The sequence below is a fragment of the Nycticebus coucang genome, chromosome 19 (genome assembly GCF_027406575.1).
Source record: "Nycticebus coucang isolate mNycCou1 chromosome 19, mNycCou1.pri, whole genome shotgun sequence".
NCBI lineage: Eukaryota > Metazoa > Chordata > Mammalia > Primates > Lorisidae > Nycticebus > Nycticebus coucang.
Genome location: NC_069798.1, coordinates 49,092,307 through 49,106,876, shown reverse-complemented (window position 1 = coordinate 49,106,876; position 14,570 = coordinate 49,092,307). Strand labels below are relative to the sequence as shown.

The following is a 14,570-nucleotide window of genomic DNA, read 5'->3' as shown; positions in this document are numbered from 1 at the left end:
TATTGATTTACAAAGATATGTGGGTGACCTTGCCTTTCAGAATAAGATGAACCATTCATGCCCCTTGAAAGTCTTTAAATTATCTTCTTGATATGTTAGTTTTCCTTACATGTATTTGATTTTAACAGTTCACTTTCAACAGAATGCCTGTAGCATTTTCTTATTAATAAAACAATCACATCAACATACTGAATTTAATGTCAGTGACCCCATCAGTTCAAATAGCATCTGCCTTTCCCCCTCAAGAGCATCGTTTTTGTACAATTCCATCATTTTTTTTCTCATTTATTTTTCCCACATATTTTGAGCCCCCCCTTTTGTTTGTCAAAATATCTGTCCCTTAATGATTTTTGGTACTTTTCAATTGCATCTCTAACATGAATACAGAGTAATCTATCTGGATTGTAATCAATATGTTGAGTATTCACACATTGCAATCACCCATTATACAATTCATCAAAGAAGAATAAGGACACGTGTGGACCACGTGTGGAGTATGGGGACTTGGCAATCCACATTAAGAAACACAGGAGGCAATGCAGTGATGACCATTTAAAATGTCATGATGATAAATTTTGAAGGATACAATGTCAACTCCTCCCTAGCCATTCACTTACCCAAGACTGTGAGCTCTGCAGAGGCACTAATATTCTCGTTTTTATACGTGACAACACAGGTGTAAGTTCCACTATCATCATCTGTCACATTGGAGATAAGCAAGTTGCTTCCACCCAGTAAAGAATACTTTTTAGACCTGTAAGACATAAGGCATATATAATTAGAGAATAAATTAAATTCCATGTATGAATATATATACATAGTATTAGGCAAAGTAGTCAGAGCTTAAATGAACATCACAAAAGCTCAAATTATGAAATCAGAAAGAAACTCTATATGTATCATAGGGGCTTGATGACATCTTACTTATTGATCAAAAATTCATTGAAGGTCAACAACTTCCATTGGAAGGCTATGTGCAATAGTCAACTAAAATAAATAGGTTAAACTTGGACCTAGCTTTAGTGCTAAAAAGTAAGTTATACATAAGCTAGTCCAATTCTCTCATTTTGGATTGACAACCATAATGAAGTGATTCCCCAGGGTGAAAGTCAATGTCAAGTGTCCCAACTTCCAGTTTAGTGATCTTTGTGCAAAGTGATATTTATTCTGCACCAAGAGTGCCTGGCTGTATCCAGAGACACATCCTGACCTGCTAAAGATGTTTTAATATTCTCAGAAATAGTGTGATACCATACTATTTTATATAGCTAAATATTTAAGGTAGATGAGACTTAAAGATTAATTTATGACTTATGGACTTACCTTATCGCAAAAGCAATGTTAAAAAGTCCACCAGTCCTCAAGATCAATGAAATTCATTTCTTAAGTAAGAGCCATTTAACCACAAAGTGCTACATTCCATTAAGAACATACTTTCTAACTGTACCTTGTTATTAATGTTCCTGCAATCCAAATCCAGCTAAGTTCTCCTGTCTTGCCTTAAATATTTGTTATAGCTGGGATGAAGAGAGAAATAACTGGAGATAAAAAAAAATTGCTCATACCCTACAATGACAAGCAACATATTTATCACAGAATTTTGGTTTCTTTTTTCCCCTTCAGTTTCATTGAGGTATAATTGAAAAATAAAAATAATATTTATATTTATAACATATAATGTGATGCTTTGGTATATGTCTACATTGTGAAATTATTCCTACTATCAAACTAATTATCATATGCATCAACTCACATAGATATCTTTTTGTGTGTGTGTGTGCTAAGAATATTTAAAACCCATCTTCTCCTTAAACCACTTCCTTAGGATGAGATTCTCTAAAATATCCTTACTGATGACCTTTTGGGCAGGACCATCTCCACGGCAACCCTGGCTTTCTCAATTTTTTTTTCCAGAATAGATCTCACGGATTTCTACTCTTTATTTTTTTTATTAAGTCATATACACATAGATCATAAAAACATTTATGTATATGTGGGGTACAATGTGTTGATTTTTTTAATAAAATTTGATGTGCTTACATCAAACTAATTAATATAGCTTTGCCTCATTTACTTGATTATTGTGTTAAGACATTTATGTTCTACACTTGACAGATTTGACATGCACCCTTGCAATATGCTCCATAGGTGTGGTCCCGCCATTTACCCTCCATCAAACCTTCCCACCTCACTTTTTATACCCTCATTCCTTAGTCAAATGTTGTTCATACACTGTATCATCACAAGGAATGTGGAAAAATATTCAATTATTATAGAAAATCCCTATATTTCTAGGTACTCATATCAAATCAGAGAAAGAGTCACATATACTTGACCAAGGTCTTAAATGTGTAATACCTGAGTTGGATGACTTCCTCGCCTCGTAGCCAGGTGAAGCTCGGGGGAGGATAGCCAGAAACACAACACTCCAGGACGGCATCTTTTCCTTCAATGGCTACTACATTGGATGGTCTTTGCAGAAAATACAGCTGCCTATGCAGCCCTGGATCTATGGAGAAATAAATAAAAGATCACATATTTTATGAAAAATATTGCGAAGTTTGACCTATTCTTTTTCTTAATAAGACACGAGATGTTAGAAAGAAAGAAAAATACCAGTGAAATTTAGAAATAAACTTCTAAAAGAGTTTTTCCATCCTCAGTTCTAGGATTATGATATTAGAATATTCTTAGCTATTGATAGCATCCTAATCTAAAGCAAAGGCCATACGCTTGAGGCTACAAGTCACTCATGGGCTACAGGCTGTGATCAGCAACTTTTCTAAATGTCATCTAGAACTTTTTCCTATATTCTGTTTGCCTGCCATTCACAGCTGGTCTACTTTCATCAGCTTTGTTTATTGCATCTGTGGCTTAGGAAATAAGATAAACTATTAAACTATTAGAATTATGTTAAATAGAATATAGGTTACTGAAAATTAGAATATACAGATACTGAAGAAAATGTCTGCTTTCTTTGGCTAGGAAGCTACATTTATATAACTAAAGTTTGTCTTATAACAAGTCTGAGTGTGTCTAAGTTTCTGCTTATTTTTAATTTTTTAACAATATTCTAAAGAGAAAACTTGCTCCTAGGCATGAGGCCTGGGTGAATACCGTGCTCTGTAGCCTTCTGCTTCAGCTGATGCATTCAGTAGTTCTCAAGTATATCCACTTCCTCATTTTACCAGCAGGCAACTGAAACAATGTCTGCACCTCCCATGAATCCTTTTGATTTAATCTTAGAACTTATTTGATCCAAAGTTGCTAAGATTGTATTGGTGAAATAAGCAAAAAATGTATGATTCATAATGTCCTAAACACAGCGCAGGATTCACTTTTCAGGGAAGATCCTCATGAGTCAAGAGTTTCTCTTCATTACACGAACAGCATCATCATCCCTGCGCCATCTCAGGGTGGATCTGGAGATGTTCCCAATTGTGGAAACAGCCTCTGACTTGACTTATCGACTAAAAGTCTATCACTCAAAGTTTATTTATTTAAGATAAGATGCTGTGTTTTCAGATCCCATTAAAATCCGCATCCTTCTGTATTGGTTTAATTGGGGCTATTTCAACCTGATGCAGTACGTGGAATTAGCCACTTTGCAAATTGAGATCAAAATCTTGAATTTTTTCCTTTGCAAATTCAAATCAAAATCTTGGCACCAAGACAACGAGACAACATAATCTTGCAAGTTAGGGTTGGGGTGACTGGGGAATTGCTGAGTGAGATTGGCTCCAACATGAGTTGCTGGTGGTCACAGAGGAAGTGAGGTGGAAGGGGACTTGGGACACACTTTAACAAAGATGATTGTTGTTCATCTTCCTTGGCCTGGCCTAACTCCACACAGGTGCATCTCAGGGTAATAAAAGAACACCAACACTAAGGCTAATAATCGGGATAGTAATTGTTATTTGAAGTACTTAATGCATGGGAAGAGAGAAATTCACATTTTCTCAGTCTTCCCACATCTGTCTGGTAGTTCCAGTAACAAAAATAAATACTCTTTACAATGAAAATATTGAAAGCATTTTACAAATGTGTTAATCCTTATTATATCAATATTGTAGAAAATGTCTTGAAACGTGAAAATTGCTGTTGGTATGCTTCATTTTTCTTCTTCAAAGTGACTGTTAAAATTCAACAAAAATGGTTTGAAAGATAATGTTGTTTAGAAATAAATTTTCTGAAATAGACAAGTTTCCAAAATGTGCATTTACGAATAGCTGTCTTTCCAACAAGGGCCTATCCAGCCAATGCTATACTTTGACTACCTGCTCCTCAGTGGACATGTTTCCACTACATATACCATATAATACTATCCCCTAACACCACCAGTGTAAATCATTCAGTAATATCGACTGAATTTCATCTTCCAACTAAGAGAAAATGTACGTGGGATTTACATGTAATGCCACTTACTTACACAAGGAAGAGACAATATTTCAACATGAACTATTTTCATTTCTTTTATCAAAAAAATACAATACAAAACTGTTATTTAAAAAAATAATTTAGTTTTTAATATTCACTTGCCAAAAAATTGAACAGAGAGTTCACATATATCAGGTCTTTGCCCCTGCTATGCAGTTTCCCCTGTTATAAACATCTTACATTCACATGGTTTATTTGTAATAATTAATAAGCCAACACTGATACGTTAATATTAACTAAAGGCCATAGTTTTCATTAAGGTTAACTATTACCTTATAATTATATAGGTTTTCACAAATGTTTCAACACCATGCACCCACATTACAGTAAAATATAGTTTAACCACTTTAAAAGTCCCCTGAGTTTCAACTTAAAGTAAACATGAAAGATAGAAAGTCTCCATTTTTTCTTATGGCTGAATAATTTGCAAAAAAATATCTTATGTACTCAATACTAATATGAAACCAATACATAAACAACTGCACACCCACAAGAAAGATAAAACACAACTAAAACCTAGCAAGAGAGAGGGGGGACGGGAGGAGGAGGGCGATTGGTGGGATCTCACCTAATGAGCAATTGAGGATGTTCAGTTTGCCCCCTGGGTGAAGGGCTCAACTACAACTTAAACTTTACCTTAGAATTGAAAACAACGTAACCTAAAAATTTGTACCCTGATATTAATTTGAAATTAAAAAAAGCAATCGAAGAATGTAAAAAAAAAAAAAAATCCCAAGCTTTACCCATTCATTTCTCCCCTACTAACCCTACCTCTAAAACCAGGCAACCGTTGATCTTTTACTATGTCTGTAATTGTCCTTTTTCTAGAATGTCATCTTGAAATAATACAGCATGTAGCCTTTTCAGACTATTTTTTTCACTTGGTAATATATATTTAATATTCCTGCACATGTTCTTGTGGCTGGATACTTCATTGGTTTCTATTGCTGGACAACATTCTATTGTCTAGATTTACCATAGTTTGTTCATTCACCTGTTGAAGAACAACTTGGTGGCTTCCAGGTTTAGGTGATTATGAACAAATCTGCTATGAACAGCCAAATGTAGACTTTCATTAAATACAAATTTTCAACTTATGTGAGTGAATACTTTAGAGTTCAATTTCTAAACTGAACTCTACTCAATTGCATAGAGTTGTATGGTAATTGTGTGGTAAAAGTATGTTTAGCTTTGTAAGAAACTGCCAAACTATCTTCCAAGGTGGCTGCACAATTTTCCATTTCCTCAAGCAATAAGAGTATCTGTCATTCCACATCCTTGCCAGCATTTGGTGTTGCCGTTTTTTGGATTTTAGCCATTCTAGCAGATGAAGTATGTACAAAGGTATAACTTAGTTGTTTTAACTTGCAATTCCCTAACGACACGTGATACTGGGCACATTTTACATGCTTTACTTTCCATCTGCACAACTTCTTTGGTGAAGTGTCAGTTAAGATATTTTTTTCTATTTTTTATTAATTTGCTGTTTATCATTGAGTTTCAAGAGTCAGTTATATATTTTGAATTCAAATCATTGATCAGATATGTTTTGCAAAATTTTTTTCAGTCTGTGGTTTGCTTTTTCTTTCTCTTAACATTGTCCTCTTCTGCAGAGCACCAGATTTTGATATTAATAAAGTTCAGTAGTGTATTTTTGATACTGCTTCAATTGCCTGTGGAGTCCTCCTCATAAAATATTCACCCAGGCCGATTCCTTCAAGAGTTTTCCCTGCTCTTTCTTCAAGTATTTTTATAGTTTCATGTCTTAAGTTTAAATCTTTTATCCAGTGAGAGTCTATCTTAGTTAATGGTGAAAGGTGTGGGTCCAGTTTCAATCTTCTACAGGTTGCCAGCCAGTTTACCCAACACCATTTGTTAAATAGGGAATCTTTTCCCCACTGAATGTTTTTAATTGGCTTGTCAAAGATCAAATAACGGTAAGTAGCTGGATCCATCTCTTGGTTCTCTATTCTGTTCCAGATATCTACTTCTCTGCTTTTGTGCCAGTACCATGCTGTTTTGATCACTATGGATTTATAGTATAGTCTCAGGTCTGGTAGCATGATTCCTCCTGCTTTGTTTTTATTGCTGAGTAATGTTTTGGCTATTCGAGGTTTTTTTCTGATTCCATATAAAACAAAGTATTATTTTTTTCAAGATCTTTAAAGTATGACAATGGAGTTTTAATAGGAATTGCATTAAAATTATATATTGCTTTGGGCAGTATGGACATTTTAACAATGTTGATTCTTCCCAGCCATGAGCATGGTATGTTTTTCCATCTGTTAACATCTTCGGCTATTTCTTTTCTTAGAGTTTCATAGTTCTCTTTGTAGAGATCTTTCACATCCTTTGTTAGGTATACTCCCAAATATTTCATCTTCTTTGGCACTACTGTGATACTTTACTAAGAAGAATATGTTCCAGCTCCATCCATGTAAACGTGAAAAATCACATGATAACAAAGATTGTACCAGAATGTTTATTGCAGCCCAATTCATAATTGCTAAGTCATGGAAAAAGCCCAAATGCCCATCGATTCATGAATGGATTAATAAATTGTGGTATATGTACACCATGGAATATTATGCAGCCTTAAAGAAATGATTCTCTTGCCAAAGCCTTCCAAGTAGCTGGGACTATAGGTGCCCGCTGCAATGCCTGGCTATTGTTTTTGTTGTAGTTTTCATTGTTGTCTTAGCTATCCTGGGCCAGGTTTGAAACTACTAGGATCAGTATACGTGGCCAGTGCCCTAACCACTGGGCTACAGGTGCCACCAACACATAATATTTTGAAAGAAAAGATACTATGAATTCTATTGATGAAAGTATATAGTAATTGTAGAAGAACAAAAATTTGTGAAAGTTAAAATGACTAAAATTCATGGCACACTTTTAATAGCAATGAAAGAATTTTGTCTAAGCTCCATAAATTATAGATGAAAAAAATCTCTGGGAGGTATGAACTTCAGATTCTAGGGTCATGACTCTTATTTACTGAATTGATTTTAATAGAATGGTGATGGATTTATAAATTACCAATAAAATCATGTGTGTTTTCACGATTGAGCACTGACTATTCAGATCCTAAAAGAACATGAAGATATTTTTTCAGAGAATTAACTTAGTTTATTAATTATAGGAAAGGTCATCAGAATACAAGTTCGTAATGTGTTATTTCATAAACTGGCTAATAGGTACAAGTATATTCATTTTATTCTTTAAACTGAATCCTCAAAAACACATCTGGCAATAGCTTTACAATCAAAGCAGAAAACTGATGTCTTTCTAATTTCAAATTTTTATGTTAAAAACTACAAAAGTCGAGAGGCGGAGCAAGATGGCAGCCGAGTAACAGCTTCCTTGCATCTGGGCACCGTGAGTCTGGGGAGATAGGACTCCAGGCATCTCTGGCTGGTGGGATCTGCCTATCATCACCCCTGAGAGGATACAGCAAGTCAGCGAGAGACTTCTGGACCCCAAGAGGAGGACTAAAACAGTGGAAAACCGGCAAGTGGTCGCGTGTGTTCAATCCGTCTAAACCCGCCCGCAACCGAAAGTTCAGTAGCAGTGAGACTGCAAACCAGAAAGGCCCTACCTGTGAACTGTTTTGGTGTCTTTGGACTGGCACTCAGCTGAACTGCCTTGGGGAGAGCCTGAGCGGGAGTGTGGAGAACTTTGGCCGTTGTCTAGGGCCCCAGTCTGAGCCGCTGAGCCAGACAGAGCTAATAGTGTTTGGCTCTGGGTCACAGAGGGCTGCAAGGCGGCTCAGACCCTGCCCTTAGGCTACTTGGTCGCTGGGTTACCAGCTTCCACCCACCTGGCTTCAAAAGACAAATTAAAGCTCCGAGTCAAGGGTTGGAAGACAATTTTTCAGGCAAATGAAATTCAGAAGAAAAGAGGAGTTGCAATCTTATTTTCAGATACATGTGGATTTAAAGCAACTAAAGTCAAAAAAGACAAAGATGGTCACTTTATATTGGTCAAGGGAAAAATACAACAAGAAGACATTTCAATTCTAAATATTTATGCACCCAATTTAAATGCTCCCAGATTCTTAAAACAGACCTTACTCAGTCTGAGCAATATGATATCTGATAATACCATAATAACAGGGGACCTTAACACTCCTCTTACAGAGCTGGACAGATCCTCTAAACAGAAATTAAACAAGGATATAAGAGATTTAAATGAGACCCTAGAATAACTGTGCTTGATAGACGCATATAGAACACTCCATCCCAAAGATAAAGAATATACATTCTTCTCATCACCGCATGGAACATTCTCCAAAATTGATCATATCCTGGGACACAAAACAAATATCAACAGAATCAAAAGAATTGAAATTTTGCCTTGTATCTTCTCAGACCATAAGGCACTAAAGGTGGAACTCAACTCTAACAAAAATGCTCAACCCCACCCAAAGGCATGGAAACTAAACAATCTTCTGTTGAATAACAGATGGGTGTAGGAAGAAATAAAACAGGAAATCATTAACTTCCTTGAGCATAACAACAATGAAGACACAAGCTACCAAAACCTGTGGGATACTGCAAAAGCAGTTTTGAGAGGAAAATTCATCGCTTTAGATGCCTACATTCGAAAAACAGAAAGAGAGCACATCAACAATCTCACAAGAGGTCTTATGGAATTGGAAAAAGAAGAACAATCTAAGCCTAAACTCAGTAGAAGAAAAGAAATATCCAAAACCAAATCAGAGATCAATGAAATTGAAAACAAAAGAATCATTCAGAAAATTAATGAAACAAGGAGTTGGTTTTTTGAAAAAATAAATAAAATAGATAAACCATTGGCCAGACTAATGAGGAATAGAAAAGTAAAATCTCTAGTAACCTCAATCAGAAATGATAAAGGGGAAATAACAACTGATTCCATAGAGATACAAGAGATCATCTCTGAATACTACCAGAAACTCTATGCCCAGAAATTTGACAATGGGAAAGAAATGGATCAATATTTGGAATCACACCCTCTCCCTAGACTCAGCCAGGAAGAAATAGAGCTCCTGAACAGACCAATTTCAAGCACTGAGATCAAAGAAACAATAAAAAAGCTTCCAACCAAAAAATGCCCTGGTCCAGATGGCTTCACTCCAGAATTCTATCAAACCTTCAAGGAAGAGCTTATTCCTGTGCTGCAGAAATTATTCCAAATAATTGAGGAAGAAGGAATCTTCCCCAACACATTCTATGAAGCAAACATCACCCTGATACCAAAACCAGGAAAAGACCCAAACAAAAAGGAAAATTTCAGACCAATCTCACTCATGAATATAGATGCAAAAATTCTCAACAAAATCCTAGCCAATAGATTACAGCTTATCATCAAAAAAGTCATTCATCATGATCAAGTAGGCTTCATCCCAGGGATGCAAGGCTGGTTTAACATACGCAAGTCTATAAACGTTATCCACCATATTAACAGAGGCAACAATAAAGATCCCATGAACCTCTCAATAGATGCAGAGAAAGCATTTGATAAAATCCAGCATCCTTTTCTAATTAGAACACTGAAGAGTATAGGCATAGGTGGCACATTTCTAAAACTGATTGAAGCTATCTATGACAAACCCACAGCCAATATTTTACTGAATGGAGTAAAACTGAAAGCTTTTCCTCTTAGAACTGGAACCAGACAAGGTTGTCCTCTGTCACCTTTGCTATTCAACATGGTGCTGGAAGTTCTAGCCAATACGATTAGGCAAGACAAGGAAATAAAGGGAATCCAAATGGGAGCAGAGGAGGTCAAACTCTCCCTCTTTGCTGACAACATGATCTCATACTTAGAGAACCCCAAAGACTCAACCATAGGACTCCTAGAAGTCATCAAAAAATACAGTAATATTTCAGGATATAAAATCAATGTCCACAAGTCAGTAGCCTTTGTGTACACCAATAACAGTCAAGATGAGAAGCTAATTAAGGACACAACTCCCTTCACCATAGTCTCAAAGAAAATGAAATACCTAGGAATATACCTAACGAAGGAGGTGAAGGACCTCTATAAAGAAAACTATGAAATCCTCAGAAAGGAAACAGCAGAGGATATTAACAAATGGAAGAACATACCATGCTCATGGATGGGAAGAATCAACATTGTTAAAATGTCTATACTTCCCAAAGCTATCTACCTATTCAATGCCATTCCTATCAAAATACCAACATCGTACTTTCAAGATTTGGAAAAAATGATTCTGCGTTTTGTATGGAACCGGAAAAAAACCCGTATAGATAAGGCAGTTCTCTGTAACAAAAATAAAGCTGGGGGCATCAGCATACCAGATTTTAGTCTGTACTACAAAGCCATAGTGCTCAAGACAGCATGATACCGGCACAAAAACAGAGACATAGACACTTGGAATCGAATTGAAAACCAAGAAATGAAACTAACATTTTACAACCACCTAATCTTTGATAAACCAAACAAGAACATACCTTGGGGGAAAGACTCCCTATTCAATAAATGGTGTTGGGAGAACTGGATGTCTACATGTAAAAGACTGAAACTGGACCCACACCTTTCCCCACTCGCAAAAATTGATTCAAGATGGATAAAGGACTTAAATTTAAGGCATGAAACAATAAAAATCCTCCAAGAAAGCATAGGAAAAACACTGGAAGATATTGGCCTGGGGAAAGATTTCATGAAGAAGACTGCCATGGCAATTGCAACAACAACAAAAATAAACAAATGGGACTTCATTAAACTGAAAAGCTTCTGTACAGCTAAGGAGACAATAACCAAAGCAAAGAGACAACCTACACAATGGGAAAGGATATTTGCATATTTTCAATCAGACAAAAGCTTGATAACTAGGATCTATAGAGAACTCAAATTAATCCACATGAAAAAAGCCAACAATCCCTTATATCAATGGGCAAGAGACATGAATAGAACTTTCTCTAAAGACGACAGACGAATGGGTAACAAACACATGAAAAAATGTTCATCATCTCTATATATTAGAGAAATGCAAATCCAAACAACCCTGAGATATCATCTAACCCCAGTGAGAATGGCCCACATCACAAAATCTCAAAACTGCAGATGCTGGCGTGGATGTGGAGAGAAGGGAACACTTTTACACTGCTGGTGGGACTGCAAACTAGTACAACCTTTCTGGAAGGAAGTATGGAGAAACCTCAAAGCACTCAAGCTAGACCTCCCATTTGATCCTGCAATCCCATTACTGGGCATCTACCCAGAAGGAAAAAAATCCTTTTATCATAAGGACACTTGTACTAGACTGTTTATTGCAGCTCAATTTACAATCGCCAAAATGTGGAAAGAGCCTAAATGCCCACCAACCCAGGAATGGATTAACAAGCTGTGGTATATGTATACCATGGAATACTATTCAGCTATTAAAAAAAATGGAGACTTTACATCCTTCGTATTAACCTGGATGGACGTGGAAGACATTATTCTTAGTAAAGCATCGCAAGAATGGAGAAGCATGAATCCTATGTACTCAATTTTGATATGAGGACAATTAATGACAATTATGGTTATGGGGGGGGAAACAGAAAGAGGGAAGGAAGGAGGGGGGTGGGGCCTTGGTGTGTGTCACACTTTATGGGGGCAAGACATGATTGCAAGAGGGACTTTACCTAACAATTGCAATCAGTGCAACCTGGCTTATTGTACCCTCAATGAATCCCCAACAATAAAAAAAAAAAAAACTACAAAAGTCAAATTTTAAATGTGATACAAAAAAATTAATGCATAAAATTGACCAGCTATTTTCTAAATTGGTTTAAAAGAGCCATAATTTGCTTGAACTATTAAAAAAAAAAATCACCTAGTTTAGTGTTTTTCTGTTGGAAAGAAAATTTTGGCCTTATTATTTGACCTAATCTATTTTCCTAGTGGCAGTTTAGTTAATCCTCCCATAAAATGCAAAAAGGTAGCATATAAAAAAATAAATATGAAACCAATCGTGGAGAGGTACTGATCTGGGACTACACAGATTGCCTTACTGTGTAGAACCACCATATGGCACTATGTTGACTTTGCTATTCTTCCCTTTCTTTCTTAACTTTATATAAATGGAAATTTTGTCCTACTTTAGCTTAATTTTTAAGTTGGAACAAACTAATTTCTAACCACTGGGAAGAAGAACAATACAGATAGCAGATCTCAAACTGTTGGGTAACAGGAAAGATTTGTACTCTTCAAAATTATTAAGGACACCAAAAACCTTTTGTTCATGCAGTTTATAGCTATAAATATTTTCCATTACAGCTAAAATATTTTCCATATGAAAAATCAAAATACATTTACAATTAATTATTTATCAAATGTTTATTCACATCTTGTGAAAAATATTTCAAAAAAATTTATATTTTCTGTAATAAAAATAGTACTGAGAATAGTGATAGCTCTTTTCATTTTTTGTAAATTTCTTTAATGAGTGGCTTCATAAAAAAATACTAAATTGTTATTGCTGCTTTCTGCATTCCCAGTGTTCTGATATGTTGCTTGGGTTGTTTATATGAAAACAATCTGACCTCAGACACCTGGGTGGAAAAGTAGGCATATTTTGTTAGATTTTCAGATATTAGTAGATATAATCCTTGAGCAATACACCATTACACAATACCAGTTTCTGGAAATTAGTTGTAATGTGGGATCTGACAATGCATCAATAAATATTCTATGCTACAGTATATAAAAAAATCCATTGATACCCTGTACTTTGAGTAGATCTTTCACCCATGGGTGATTTTGTCACATCGATCACAGTATGTGGAAACACTTCAAAAGCCTATTTCCTTTCATTTTGAATGATATCTTCATTAGACGGATCTTCCAAATGTGAACCTATTTATAGTGTAGCAAAAAGTTTCAGTTGTTACTATCTTCACCAATCCTATGAGAAAGGTCTACTAATGTTAGGATGCTGTCAGGTTCTCAGTTATAGACATGAGCTTTGCAAATTTCAAATTTTAAAAACTTGAATTTCATCCTTGGCAACAATATGATTTTCTTTTTAAAAAAATTATTATTAAATCATAGCTGTGTACATTAATGTGATCATGGGGCATCATACACTGGTTTTATAGACCATTTGACATATTTTCATCACACTGGTTAATGTAGCCTTTCTGGCATTTTCTTAGTTATTGTGTGAAGACATTTATATTCTACATTTAGTAAGTTTTACATGTACCCTTGTAAGGTGCACCGTAGGTGTGATCCCACCAATCACCCTCCCTCTGCCCAACCTCCCCCATCCCTCCCCTCCCTTTCCCTCTTCCCCATATTCTTAGGTTATACCTGGGTTATAGCTTTCATGTGAAAGCCATAAATTAGTTTTGTAGTAGGGCTGAGTACATTGGATACTTTTTCTTCCATTCTTGAGATACTTTACTAAGAAGAATATGCTCCAGCTCCATTCATGTAAACACGAAAGAGGTAAAGTCTTCATCTTTCTTTAAGGCTGCATAATATTCCATAGTGTACATATACCACAATTTATTAATCCATTCGTGGATCGATGGGCACTTAATGGGCCATTAAATTCTATAATTCTGCTACTAGGTATATACCCAGAAGACCAAAAATCACATTATAACAAAGATATTTGTACCAGAATGTTTATTGCAGCCCAATTCATAATTGCTAAGTCATGGAAAAAGCCCAACAAATATTATTTTCCTTGAAGCGGCTGTATCACTGGCTCTGTTTGAGGAAATTTCAAACAAGTACCCAAGTCTGAATATTGAATAGACATAGGTTTTCCACTGATTTTCTTTTCTAGCAAAACTTGTATTCCATTGGTAGGGGGGAGGTAACTAGTTCAGCTTGAAACTCAAATGACTATAGAACATTCACTGTGCAAAACCTTTGATTTTCTTCAAAAAATATATTTGTATTTTTGTTTTTACATTCAGAATACTAAAAAGATACGTAGTTAAGGATTAAGTCTTAATAAAGTTAATAATTTTCACTATTTTATCCAGGACATTCTTAAGTCAACATGGTGAAAAACATAAGAAAGATATATTATCATCATCATCATCATCATTATTATTACTATTAAATGAGGTTTGACCTCACTGATTCCCCCAAAGCATCTTAAGAAACATCAAAATTCCACAGACTAT

At 35.5% G+C, this 14,570-nt stretch overlaps 1 protein-coding gene across 1 annotated transcript in view; it reads right to left on the bottom strand.

Moving 5' to 3' along the window:
* The window catches only part of DCC (DCC netrin 1 receptor), a 1,249,028-nt gene that overhangs the window by 642,851 nt on the left and 591,607 nt on the right, over window positions 1-14,570 (bottom strand). Inside the window, 2 exon segments of the mRNA XM_053571848.1 lie at window positions 618-754; window positions 2,359-2,509. Coding sequence (XP_053427823.1) covers window positions 618-754; window positions 2,359-2,509 — 288 coding nt within the window.